Source organism: Gavia stellata, chromosome 6 (genome assembly GCF_030936135.1).
Source record: "Gavia stellata isolate bGavSte3 chromosome 6, bGavSte3.hap2, whole genome shotgun sequence".
In the NCBI taxonomy this organism is placed as follows: Eukaryota; Metazoa; Chordata; class Aves; order Gaviiformes; family Gaviidae; genus Gavia; species Gavia stellata.
In genome coordinates, this window is record NC_082599.1 from 4,317,174 (window position 1) to 4,330,281 (window position 13,108).

Below are 13,108 nucleotides of genomic sequence, written 5' to 3' on the forward strand. Positions count from 1 at the left end.
CCCACAAATCTATCCCTTTGCCTCTCTCTTTATTCTGCACAGGTTGTAGAACCGACTGTCTCTCTAGCATGAGCCTGGGGATGATATTTGATTTTAGACCCAGATTCCTTTGATTTGCAAGACTAAGGCGGGGTACATCCTGATACAAAACACTCACATTTCAGCTTTTTAATGCAGCTGTCCACACATATGTAGGTTGTTTAGATTCCCATTACAACAGAGTGATTTGGTCAGGACTATCAGGGTTCAAAGAGAGAAATTAAGGGATACCACTGACATGACTCAGTTTCTTAACCATAACTAAGGAATGCCACTCAAGGTGCCCTTGTATATCTGAAATATCTAGGTGGAGCTGTCAAACATGATATAAGACTTATAGGAGGGCTATACACTTATGAAAAAAAGCTGCAAAAATATATATTTCCTCAAATGGCATTAGATGCCTATTTTGAGGTAACTTAGGTGAGCCTTGGATCTCCTCTGATTATACAGAACTCTTGTGTTTAACACCATTGGGAAATAATGAATGATAAAGAGGAGATGAAATACCACTTAAATCTTATCAAGAAAAAAATGCTTTTGTCATGTCCACAGTTCCTGCTCTCTCAGGCCCTGAAAATAGCTTGGTGCAATATTGACTGTGGCAAAACCCAGTACTGGTGTCTAGGTCCTATGAACCCTGACATTTAAAAAATCACTATTTTTTTTTCTTTTTTTTTTCCCCCACAAAATCCAAGCCATAGGCAAGAAGGGCTTTAGCTTCTACCTATTGCACCAAGAAATAAAGCTACATTTGAGGCATCTTTGTAACACAAGGGCCAGAAAGACGTTATGTAGCTTGTGGAGGAAATCCTTTGCCACTGCTCAAAATTTTCCACCTGAGAAGAGGGGGATGCCAAACCCCAGAAACTCCATCTCTGAGAGTCCCTAGGGAACACCACGCTGTCAGACCCACTGAAACCCCAGACCCTTTGAAAACCTGCTGCCACCGGCCACAAGCATGGGCCCATCAGCAGCAGGAGGGTTAAATCCAGCATCTCTTCTTGCACGGAGAGCATCTGCCTCCAAACACACCCTGAGAGACCAGCCTGCGCTCCAGCTCCCCGCAGTTTTGCAGGTGGGCGACCAGAGGAGAGGTTCACAGAGGTGAGTCCAAAATCCCAGGGGGATGCTGGAGAATCTCCTTCCCTCCCCTGCAAGCCTGGTCCTGCGGGGCTCGAAGGAGCCGGGCTCCCCCAGGAGGGACCCGGGTGTCCGGGAAGGGAGGTGCAAGGCTCTCCGGGGCGGGTCTTGGGTAGGTGGGGGCGGGCTGAGCCTCGGCTTTTGGCAGCTTCACCACAGGCGGAGGGAGCGGGGAGGACCCGGCGGCTGCTGCGGAGGATGCTAAGTTTGGGCTGGCTGCTGCTCCCGCTGGTGAGTGCCCGGCGGTGGTGCCTCTGGGTTCGGGGGGGTGGGGGGGGGGGGCACCGCACATCTGGCTCCTGACACTGTTGGCCACAGCTGGATGGCTCTGCCGCTGCCCCGCTGGATCCGGGGGGGATGTCCACAGAGGTAGGGTAACTTTTCTCGTAACAGGTAGAAAGAAAGAAAAATAAGGAAAGGAATAAAAAAAGGGGACAGGGATGTAGGGGGGGGAGACAAGGAAAAATATTCCTGAGTTAGAGGTTTGACCCAGCTCTTTTCTTTAAAATTTTCCAGCCCTAAGATGCTATTAATAAATGTCTTTTCATTTCCATTCATTAGAATTGCAGTTTCCAAAGGACAGAAAAGCATCCCTAAATCAGAATAGCTGTAGTATGGCTTCAGAGGGACAGAAGGGAACAGCTTGCTGTCCCAGTTGTCCTGAGAAAGGCAACTTTGCTGAAGAAGGAAGATAACTAAAAACGAATAATTCCTCCTGATGGATTTGGGACATTTACTTCTTTGAGAGGGCACTGATGTTTTTACTGCTGAAGGCATCTGCTTATAACATCACCAAACAGGAGCGTGAACCGTCTTATGCCTGCTACACACTGGAGGCAGCAGGTGAGATTGTAATGTTAAACATCAGAGAAGATATATGAGCACAGAGACACAATTCAAGCACGCATATCCCTCCCTAAGACCCTGCTCTACTGCTGGTGTTGCCTGGGCTGGTTAGCAAAAGCTAGTGTAAGTACAAGCACGGTCATATATCCTCTTTCCCCTCAATCTTCAGCCTCACAGAAGTATTTGGAAACCTTCCTATGGGCGTGAGTCCCAGGGACTCATTAATTCTAACTTTACCATTTCATAGTTAAATGTTTAGCGTAGGCTGGGATTCAGACTCTTGCTGTAGTCAAGAGGGAGACAGCCGCCTTACAGGGAAGCATTTCATCTTGTCCTGAGAAAGACAGATGGGGTGAGTGTTCCTCTAGGGCTTGTTTTCTTCCACTGATAATAGTGAGAACCTAGATGGTTACAGACTGGTCTTGACCCTTCAGTTTTAAAAGATGAAAGACGGCATGTAAATTTGCACACCTGTACCTTACATCCTCTGGAACTCGTTTTTTCCTCTGTATTTACACACCTTTATGTCCAAGTGATAGGATATAGGTCCTTGCTATATAAACCTTGTCACGTATAGTTCTTATCACATGTAATACCCTTCTTTCAGGGAAAACGAGTCAGTCTGAAGTGTTAAACTGCTATAGGTAGAGTGACTTTGGCATCTGGACTAGCCTTTTTATGCATAATAGAGGCAGAACTTATTCTTGCAGCTGTCAGCAGAGTGGAGCTAACCTGAAGTGATGTATCGTGCACATCTGTGGGCTGCCATGAATCATTTTAATGTTTTAGCATATTGCAGCAGACTGTGCCCATAATAAAAAAAAAATCTACAAACTGCACGCTCTGCGTAGCTTTTGGGCTCAAACTATTGCTCATATATGAACTCCAACTACATGTCTGGTAAAAGACAGTGCTCTAAATATCAGTGGGTTTTGTGTCTCAAACTAGGTCTTGTGGGAAGCTTTGCACCCTAAGTTAAACAGTCAGGGAAGGCCAGAGACCCATAGGATGTATTGAGTAAAGAGTCCTCTCATACTTCAAAGGATCATGTCAGAGCAGAGAAATAATTCTAGTGTGGATTCTGCAAATAATTCACTATTCAGATATGAAAATTAACCAGAAGGGTAATCCTGAAAACTTCCTTTGTGAAACTGGGTACTTTTACCTCCTATCAGCTCCACTGGGAGCTGTATGTTGCAGGATGTACTTTGTGCCTCGCAGAACAGAGTCCTTGACATTAAAAATTGCCTTTTGCTTGTAAGTGACAAGGAACAGAGAGCAGTGGGTGCTGAAATGTATAAAAATTACTTTTCCTGTCTTTAAGAGCTCAGAGTCTCAGGAAAGAGAGGATGTGGAACAGAAAAGACTGCATTCTCTGTCCTTCTTGCTGAGCTAAACTGTTCTCTTCTTCAAACACGTAACAGCTTTTCACATTTCTGGGGAAGGGGTTCAGTCTGATCTAATGAATGGAGCTGAGAATGGAAACATAGATGAGTTATCGTCGAGCTGTACATTTGCATTAACAAAGCGTTTCTTGTGGTAATAGGCACACGGATCCAAATCCGTGGCAAGATGCTGAGCTCCCAACAAAACAGAGCTGGGTGCCTAAACTTCTGATATAGCTATTATTGGCTAATTTGTGTTGGAGGGACATACACGCTTCTTCTTGGGATCCGGTCCTTGCAGACCTTAAATTCCCCTCCACAGGGCACTGGAGGTATGGAAGAATCAGACTGTTTAAGCGTTTCGTTAACCTGGAGGGAGTTAATGGAGGGAGACAGGCTCCTGTACAGTGAGTCACTCTGTCCTCAAATAGGTGTCTGAGAGAGGTGGGAGGAATCCTTCCCTGGAACTGCTTGTCTGCCTTCATTGATCGTTAAAGGAGGCTTGATGGGGGTGTTTAGATTAATCGCCTAAAATTATCTATCTAAAATTAGGAATCTTGTCATTTAGCCTCCTTCAATACTACAGGGAAGAGATGGGAACACTCCAACTACAATGGCTATGGTTTCAGTTGAGTGAACTTGCTGATGGACTTTGACATTCAGGTTTCAGTTCTTTGGGATTAGGTGACATGAACCCCACCTTTAGGCAAACATGCTACACATGCAGAAAGGGAGAAATTTCTTTTTAATTTGGAGGAATACTTGCAATAGCAGAAAAATGAGGATCCTCAGTTATTAGCGTTCTGTTATTCTTTAAGTGTTAGTGGTAATTAAACGCTCTACAAAATTTCTTTACTGAGAGAGTGGTGAGACACTGGAATAAGCTGCCCAGGGAAGTGGTGGAGTCACCCTCACTGGAGGTGTTCAAGGAACGTGTGGACGAAGCATTGTGGGACATGGTTTAGTGGGCATGGTGGTGTTGGTTGATGGTTGGACTTGATGATCTTACAGGTCTTTTCCAACCTTAGGGATTCTGTGATTCTGTGTGATTCTGTGATTTAGCATAGAGGTCATAAATTAATTTTCATTTTTCTCAAGATAATACTAATTACGTAGGGTTTATAATCAAAATAAATTAGTATGGCTGCATTGTCACATATAGAATACCTATGAGTAAATATATATATTGATATATATGGACATGTATGTATAGCAAGTACTGTTCTGTATAAGGCTATGCAGTTAAATACAATCAGATAACTACAATCCAATACACAGAGGAGCATTCAAGCATTACTCCAATGTCTTAAAAACAATCTTGAAACGATATTCCTCTAAATGACTGTAAGGCAATCAGTGTCTCAGCTTCTCTTGTTCCATAGGTAATCGAGTTAGAAAGAGAAAACAAACACTGAAAATGTCCTCTAGGTAGTCATTTTCAGTGAAAAAGACTCCTGAAATAATCTATTTAACTGGCTGAAGAGAAAGATTGGAAATAGGTCCTTACATTTGGGGTTGAAAGCTTCTGGGATCAAGACCGTGTCAGAGCTTGCAAATTGAGAGCAGGACTTTCTATGATAACTAAATATGTTGCTGGTGACTGGAGTCATGTCACTGCTGTGGTGACCTCATGCTTTCCAGTCAGTCAAAATCAAGAGTGGTAAACATGGCTTGGATATGGTAGAAACAAAGTGGATTCTCTTCTATATTTACAAGCGCATTTAAGCAGTGGACTTTTTTGCTATGTAATAAATCTTTGGTTATTTTTTATAGTTTCTTGTAGTTTTCTGACAGAACATGATGCTACATATATTACATTACAAATATCCCAGAACTACTTACAGGCCACAGTGGATAGGAAGATCCTTAGCGTGGTGATTGTGAATATAGTTGCACTGAAATGGAGAAGGGCTTGTGGAGCTCGAGGCTGGTCCCGGCTCCTTTCAAAGCACATGTGAAAACTGGCCCTGCCTTCAGGGACCTGTACTTCCCAGTCTCGAAGCTTTCTAAATAGCGTTTGGCTTTTTGAGAAAGGGGTTAAACAGATGGAAAGAGACAGATCTTACGGAAGACTTCGATGAAATACATTCAACAGTCTGGGAAGTTTATGAAAAAGGCTGAGGATTTCTTTGTCTTCTTCAGTTATTTGACTTGTTCAACATTTTTCTTGAGCCTCCTTCCATCCTATAAGACTTTCCTGTTCATCAAAATTTCAGTTGAAAAAAATGTATGCATTTCAGAACACATCCTGGTTCTCCAGACTGTGTCTTTGGCATCATTGGCCAACTTTCAGGACTGACTGAACACTTCATTGCACAGTTAAAGATGGGCAGAGGATGGAGGAGTTTTGAATGTCTTTGCTGTGCCTTTCTGTACCCTAAAATACCAGGTGAGTTTTAATACTCCAAGCTGGGAGTCAGTGTGTGTGACGCAAATGGCAGACAACTCTGGCTTTGCATAAGGGAAAGCTAAAATATTTAAGAATCAGGAGAAGCAGAGACAGGGAGAAGAGGGAGTACAGAGATGATTTCAGAGGAGATCTGAGATGAGATCTGAGACATGAATGCAAGCTATAGAGACAGAGGCAAAAAGAACAGTGATGAATATTCTTAGTAAATGATTTATGCACTTGACGCAGAACCTATTCGTGAAGGTTTCAGGATTGCACTGCATTGGAAACTAAACCAGATCACTGGAAAGACCCTTCAAGTTCTTGAAACCTTCCCATCTTGCCAATGAATTCAGCCATTTCTTTGATTTTTTATTAATTTTTGAAAAGACTAATTTATTTCTGGCTGTTTGATCCCATTGAATTGCTTTTTCAAAAGTGACTAATGTATTTGGTGCCCAGCTTTGAAGCACTTCCCTTGTTTTCAGAGAGCGTAGAAAATGTCCCTACTTTCCCCAAGTGTGCTAATGGACTTCTTAATGAGTGAAGATCTGTCTTTTATGTGACATCTAAATTACCATTTTTCTACCACCACAACAGCCTAGGGGCACCATCTTTGGATGGGCTCTCAGGAAAGATTGCTTTTAACTAAGTTGCACTAAGTATGGCATGAAGATCTTGCTAGAAAAACTCTCTTCCCAGTGCTTGCTAAGTCTGATGTCCAACATGAACAAATCAAAGCCCAAAGTGCCATTAGATTGATTTTTCTGTTCAGATTTGGGCAAATAAATAAACTGTCATGTCACAGAGGAAATACAAAACAATGTTATACTTACTATCAGTGAGTACGTCGCTTAAGGTTTCAATGCAATAACCTTACAGATGTTAAGAAAAGGAAGTCCAAAAGTAAGTGCAAGCCCAAAGTCTGGCTCTCCAAACTGTCTCAGGTTTTCAGCATGCCCACGCCTGTCATAGGTAGCTTTTTAATGTTCACTATGTGATTGCTTTGTTCCAGGCAAGATTGTTTCAGTGGTTAGGACTTAAGAGTTAAGATGCCCCTGTGAATTTTGGCTGGTCACTAATGTTCAAGCCAGCAAAAAGGTCTTTGTGTTGTGATTCTCAGCAATGCAAAACCCTGTTCCTTGAGTGCTGTCTACAACACTGCATGAAACCTCTAAGTTTTCTGTATAAGCCTTGGGGTGAAGGCACCCCACTGTGATTTTCAGTAAGGTTCATGCCAGGTTACTGCCTAGCTACTAGGAAATGTTGATCCAAGAAGTAGCATCTTAAATCAGCCTCTTAGTTATTACTGTGGCATGGAAGACTGTGTCAGATTGGACACCCCTGACTCAGATACCTCAGTTTTGTTTTGTCTTTTCCTACAAGAGCTCAGTCATTACAGCAGATGCCTCCCAAATTGCACTATGTCCCTGCAACAAATGCAGAGCCCCTGCTTTCTAGAAAGCCCCATCAGCTAACCATTGTAGGCAGATTAGAGCAACAACATGCACTTTTCTCTCAAGGCACTGTGAGATTAATAACAAAAAATAAGTAAGCCATACCCAAGAAATCACAAGTAATGTTCTGCCCAGAAGGCTTTTCTTTAACTATAAAATGGTTTAATGTCTTTCTTTTTCTTAAAGCCTGAGGAAAACCAACAAATTGAAGCATCATCACTGTTCTGAATTTCTTGTATATGTGTCATCTTTTCTTTTTTTTTTTTTCTTTTTTTTTTTTGTCACAGTGGGATTATTTCCAGTAAGTCTACAAGATTATTAGTTAACACCAGCCTCATTTTTGCTTCTTACGGGATCATCTGTAGGTTACATCTGCAGTTGCACTTGATGTTGATTTTTGAACACTGAAGTGTCAGTAATATTTAACCTATGCACTGGCCTATAACAAAAACTCTGGGCTCTGGTGCCTATAGCCACCCCCAGCCCAAATCCAGTAACCCAGAAGAAAACAAAATGTGAGCACGCTGATTAATTGCTTCGCTATCGGTGGTAGTGTGGTTGACTACAATCTCACCATTGGTGAGTATCACCAGCAGTAGGTCAGGATTCCTAGAAGAAATTGTAAAATCATGTTTTCTGTTGAGTCATCACTGCTTTCAGAGGCAGGAGTCTGGAGTACATGATCTAGGGATCTGATCTGTTACGGCAACTCCTCTGTCATGTGTAAAACCAACGCAGAACAACTTCCCTGCGGGTAGGGTATGGGCTTCCCCAGCCACTGTAAAGGAAGAGCACTCCACTGATTTCAGTGCAGTTCTGCTGAATTATGGTGACTGAGGGTCTGGTTCAACAGGTGGAGATTTACCAAAGGAGAGAAAAAAAGGACATGCAGCCTGCTTCGAGCAGCAGGCAGTCTGGCACACATATTCAATGTTCAACGTACCATTTGGGAGAGCTCAGCTGCTTAGTCTCTCATTTATGTTCCACCTGCATCTGCTGCATGTGTTGCTTAAGTTGGCTTTTGGATAAAGATAACCCTTCCTTCTCTGAAACTTTTCATAACTAAGTACGTGTCTGTTTCCACCATTCCCAGCACCTCTGGCATGAGGAGGGAGTTGAGTTAACTCAACTCTCCCAAGTGCTTGTTTCTCAAAGACATTTCAAATCTCCTTTCATGGTTTTGATTTACTTTTGGGTTATGACTAGCCATTGCTTTCAAGCCTTTTGCCAGAGGACACAGTATAGATGGTAAGTTGTATAGCATCATGTCAAGTTGTCTTGACTTTTAAACTTGAAGCCGAAGAATATTCCAAATACAAAGTTTCTCAGCAATAACAGAGTCCAGAAATTCCAGAAAGTGAAGAAATTACTTCTTTCCTATCCAGCTGAATTCATCTTTATAAACTGAAAAAGTGAGAGATTTATGTAGCAATCATTTTGTTACTACTACTCAAATAATTTTTTTGTTATGTAGGCCAAATGCAAAGTGAAATGTATGTTAAAAGATAAAGCGATGAGGAGGGAACCTATTAATACCTGAAAAATTGCATTTCGGAATTGTGTTACTATAGTTGAACAGCAAGAAGTACTATTTTAAGAGTCACTCATGCTGATTTATAAAATGCATTTTGAATTACCCACTGGAGGAATATAATGCATGAAAAAAGCCGTGTCTTAATTTTCTTTTCAAACAGTGTCCTTAATCCTTTTTCTGTTCTAATATTAGGATGCATGAACCATCTCTAGGGCCTCATAATTAAAAGCAGCCTGTCTATGCTACTTTAAAACCCAAATGTAGGCAGAATTTTTAAAGGTTTTTAAAGATAAAATTGTGTTCTATTTTTTTTTCCCCTAGGCAAATATCATTGCTAAGATGTAATAGTCTACATGACTTCCAGTAAAGTTTCTATGGAGGCTAAAAGAAGTCCTGGTTGCACCGCTCACTGAAAACATTCTGAAGGCCAATAAATCAACTTCCTGAGACTGAAAAGGCAATATAGCAGTGATGCTTTCATCTGTACTGTGTTTTCAAAGTCATTAGAGGTTTAGCATGGCCTACAGTCTTCCTCAGAAATGTCTCAGAAAGCCTTCAATCCATCATTTCCGTTAAAATCACTACCCCCTGAGCCTCTGGCTTTGCCTTGAATAGCATAGCTTGCAAAGGAGCAAACCCTCTGCTCTATTCCATGTAGGACTCCCTATGTCTTGGAGATCCAAATATCCCAATGGAGGCTTTGGTGCAGTATTCAGTTGTCTGAATACAGTTCAGTCGCTTTCTACACTATTTTGACTCTGTTGACTCTATTGATTCTGGGTTTAACTCAGTTACCTGAACATGGGTGAGTAGAATTATTTGAGACATCAAATAATGTGCTTAAGATTTTTACATAGGGCTGGAAAAATTAATGCAGAATCTACACAAGAGGGCTGAGATATCCTATAGCATCCCAAACAGCACTAACCATTCCTGGGTGAGTGAAGTATCCTTTAAATTTTCATAGACTGCAAAAGAAGCTCAGATAACAAGGTCACATGTAGGCACTGTCATTGTAGATACTTTCTCAGAATTTAGTTGCCTCTCCAGAAGCGATCATTTTGGGATGTTCTAGGGTATTAAGAACATCTTCACAGTCACAGCAGATGTGATGCAGGACTACAGGGGACATGAAACTTTCTGGAGTGGGAGATGGAGGCCAAGCAAAATACATGACAGCATCTAAATGACACTAATTATCTGTGCTTAAGAAGGTGAATCTAGACCATATTCAACAACTGATGTCTAGAAATCCATTTAGCTGTTTAAATGTAGGTGTCTTAACCTGTGAGATAAATATCATTCCTTAAGCTCTCAAAACAAGTAATTATTTTTTTTTTATTTCTTCATCTGGTAAAATGGAAACAGTGCCTCTGTCTAACAAGTGTGGAGCATCCTCAGATAATATGTTGATAAAATTTTGTAATCAGATTAAACTATAGCCAAGACTAACATTTTTCTAATTTCTGTAAATTCTTGGGCTTCAGTATTTCTTATTTAAGCCCAAATGGACATAAAACTTCTGCTCCTATTTATTGCTTCTATTTTTATAATTATACCAACTGCATTCAGAAGGGAAGAGCTTACACTGTGCTCTCTCAATAGGGTGATTTGTATGGCACTATAATCTCAAGATCCCAAAGAAGACCAGGAGCCCATTCTGTTAGTATCAGCATCAAAGCGGAGTAAGCACGCCCTCCTGAAGAGTAATTAAGACTTTGTTGTCACACTTAGGGCTAATTCCTCCAATAAAGAAGACTTGATTCTTGGGAGCTCCCAAGAATCAAAATGTGAATATTGTGCCAATAGGTACTTCTGAATGCCTGAAATAATTAACTAAAAAAACCCCCCAACATGTATATTTAAATAAATTTATTCATTCTTATTTGTTTCAAGGGGAAGAAATATGTATATGGTCAAACTGCATGTATGTGGGGGGGACTCAGTCTGAATATTCCCATAGCTGATGGATTCATCCAATTTTGGTCAGTTGACAAAGAGGTGGAGATCCAAAAATTGTGAAATCCATTCAAGTTTTGTGAAAAACATAGGTGTCAAGGAGAGGTGGTATAAATGTCCAGATTGGAGAAGAGGTGCTACATGTGCTTGACTATTATGACGCACAGAAGAATCCGTATGAGTATGCATATCCAGATGTGTACACAAATTGGTAAACATATGAAATCACAGCCTGCTTTTATCTTTGTCCTTCTGCCATTTACATGTCTTACTTGCAGAAAAATCTTCAGCTGGAATTTTCACATTCTTGGACCCAAAAAGTATCAGCCATGAGGTACAAACTGGAAAGAAACCTGGATGTTCTCATTCCTATAATCACAAAACTTCCTGGTTTGTTTTGTCTTTCTCTCACCAAGGTTGAGGGAATCCATCCAGAATGCAAGATATTCCAGCAGGTGGTGAAAGAAGAGGCTCTCTGCTTAGAGAAGAATGAATCTGTTTCAGCTGATCTTAAAGGTAATGATCGTGATTGTCAAGCTCTGATATGAATACCTCTTGTATTACTTCAGGGGCACATCATGAAGACACCATTCTTTCTCCTGAATCAAGATTTGATTCCTATTTTTATTTAGTTTCATAATAGCTTGAAGTGCTTCGCCTTTTATAGGCTGGGGCTTTACATCATCTGATTTTAGACATCTTTAAAATCTCAATATCTAAGCCAGGACTTGTCTTCTTAGATTCCCTTAAAGTAAATGGAGAAAGATGGGTGTCCCTAGAATACATTCCATAGTCTCTGGTTTAGGTGCTTACTTTAGGATGAGATGAATCATTCTCTGGAGTTGTATTTCTCTTTACTAACTACAAATGAGACTAAGATGATTAGTTCAGACCCTGACAAGTTTAGATGTTTACTTAGGGCAGGAAAACCCGACTTGGAATGTCTTACATTGCTAAAGTATTTGGTGTGTTCTTAACTTATATCCAAAACTCCAAAGAATCACAGAATCACTAAGGTTGGAAAAGACCTGTAAGATCACCAAGTCCAACCATCAACCCAACACCACCATGCCCACTAAACCATGTCCCACAATGCCATGTCTAGACATTTTTTGAACACCTCCAGTGATGGTGACTCCACCACTTCCTTGGGCAGCCTGTTCCAGTGCTTCACCACTCTCTCTGTAAAGAAAATTTTTCCTAATATCCAGCCTGAACCTCCCCTGGTGCAACTTGAGGCCATTTCCTCTTGTCCTGTCGCTAGTCACTTGGGAGAAGAGACCAACACCCACCTCTCTGCAACCCCCTTTCAGGTAATTGTAGAGAGCGATGAGGTCTCCCCTCAGCCTCCTCTTCTCCAGACTGAACAACCCCAGTTCCCTCAGCCGCTCCTCATAAGACTTGTGCTCCAGACCCCTCACCAGCTTCGTCGCCCTTCTCTGGACACATTCCAGCACCTCAATGTCCTTCTTGGAGTGAGGGGCCCAAACCTGAACACAGCATTCGAGGTGCGGCCTCACCAGCGCTGAGTACAGGGGCACGATCACCTCCCTGCTCCTGCTGCCTCTACACTCAGCGGTTTCTCTGATATAAACTGTAGAAGTCACTGGAAATGAAGCCAGATCTAAGATTTAAAACATACCGGTTCCACTCCCACATAAGGTCACCTGATTCTTGTTTTTAACCCCACATTGCTAAATATGATAGATTTTTAGACCGAGCTCCTCAAAGGTACTATAGTCCTTCTAAGGGGGACCCTTTAAGTCCCTAAGTCTAAGTGTGTGGGCCACTGCATGTCATATTACCTGACTTTATTAATTTGAAAATTAGCAGCCTAGTTTAGGCTATAATCATCAGAGAGACCTAGGTATTTGCAGCGAGTGATTCATTCTGTCCTCAGAAAGGAGCCACCAATATATGGGATGAATCATGCACTGGAAGTCCCTGTCTCTTTCTACTGATTACAGAGGGAACATAGCTAAGATTAGGTAACATATTTCAGATAATTAAAATTAGAGATAATGAATGAGGGCTTCTATTTTGCCATCTGGCAAACTGGGGATACCAGGAATTTCATCCTCCCAAGGGTGACATGAGGATGATGCTGCGGGAGATTCTCAGGACTATCCTTTCGGAAACCGGAGAGTAACTTCTCTCAGCTACAGGCAAGTAATATTGCTTCCACATTTCAGCTCTTGACAATTTTAGATTTGCCTTGTCATCAGTCACAGAGGAAACAGAAAAGAATCAGTGAAAGAAAATAACACCTCCCAAATGAAACTCATGCACTGCTTTATATCCACCTTACGACTACCTAGAGATTAGTTTCAGTTACAGCCCCGTGCTTTTTTTATTG

At 41.5% G+C, this 13,108-nt stretch overlaps 1 protein-coding gene across 1 annotated transcript in view; it reads left to right on the forward strand.

Annotated features, from left to right (window-relative positions):
- The first annotated feature begins 1,000 nt into the window (after positions 1-1,000).
- The window catches only part of LOC104262365 (vasoactive intestinal polypeptide receptor 1), a 28,512-nt gene continuing 16,404 nt past the window's right edge, over positions 1,001-13,108 (forward strand). Inside the window, exons 1-3 of the mRNA XM_059818772.1 lie at positions 1,001-1,146; positions 1,299-1,413; positions 11,169-11,268. Coding sequence (XP_059674755.1) covers positions 1,001-1,146; positions 1,299-1,413; positions 11,169-11,268 — 361 coding nt within the window. The remainder of the gene's footprint in view (positions 1,147-1,298; positions 1,414-11,168; positions 11,269-13,108) is intronic.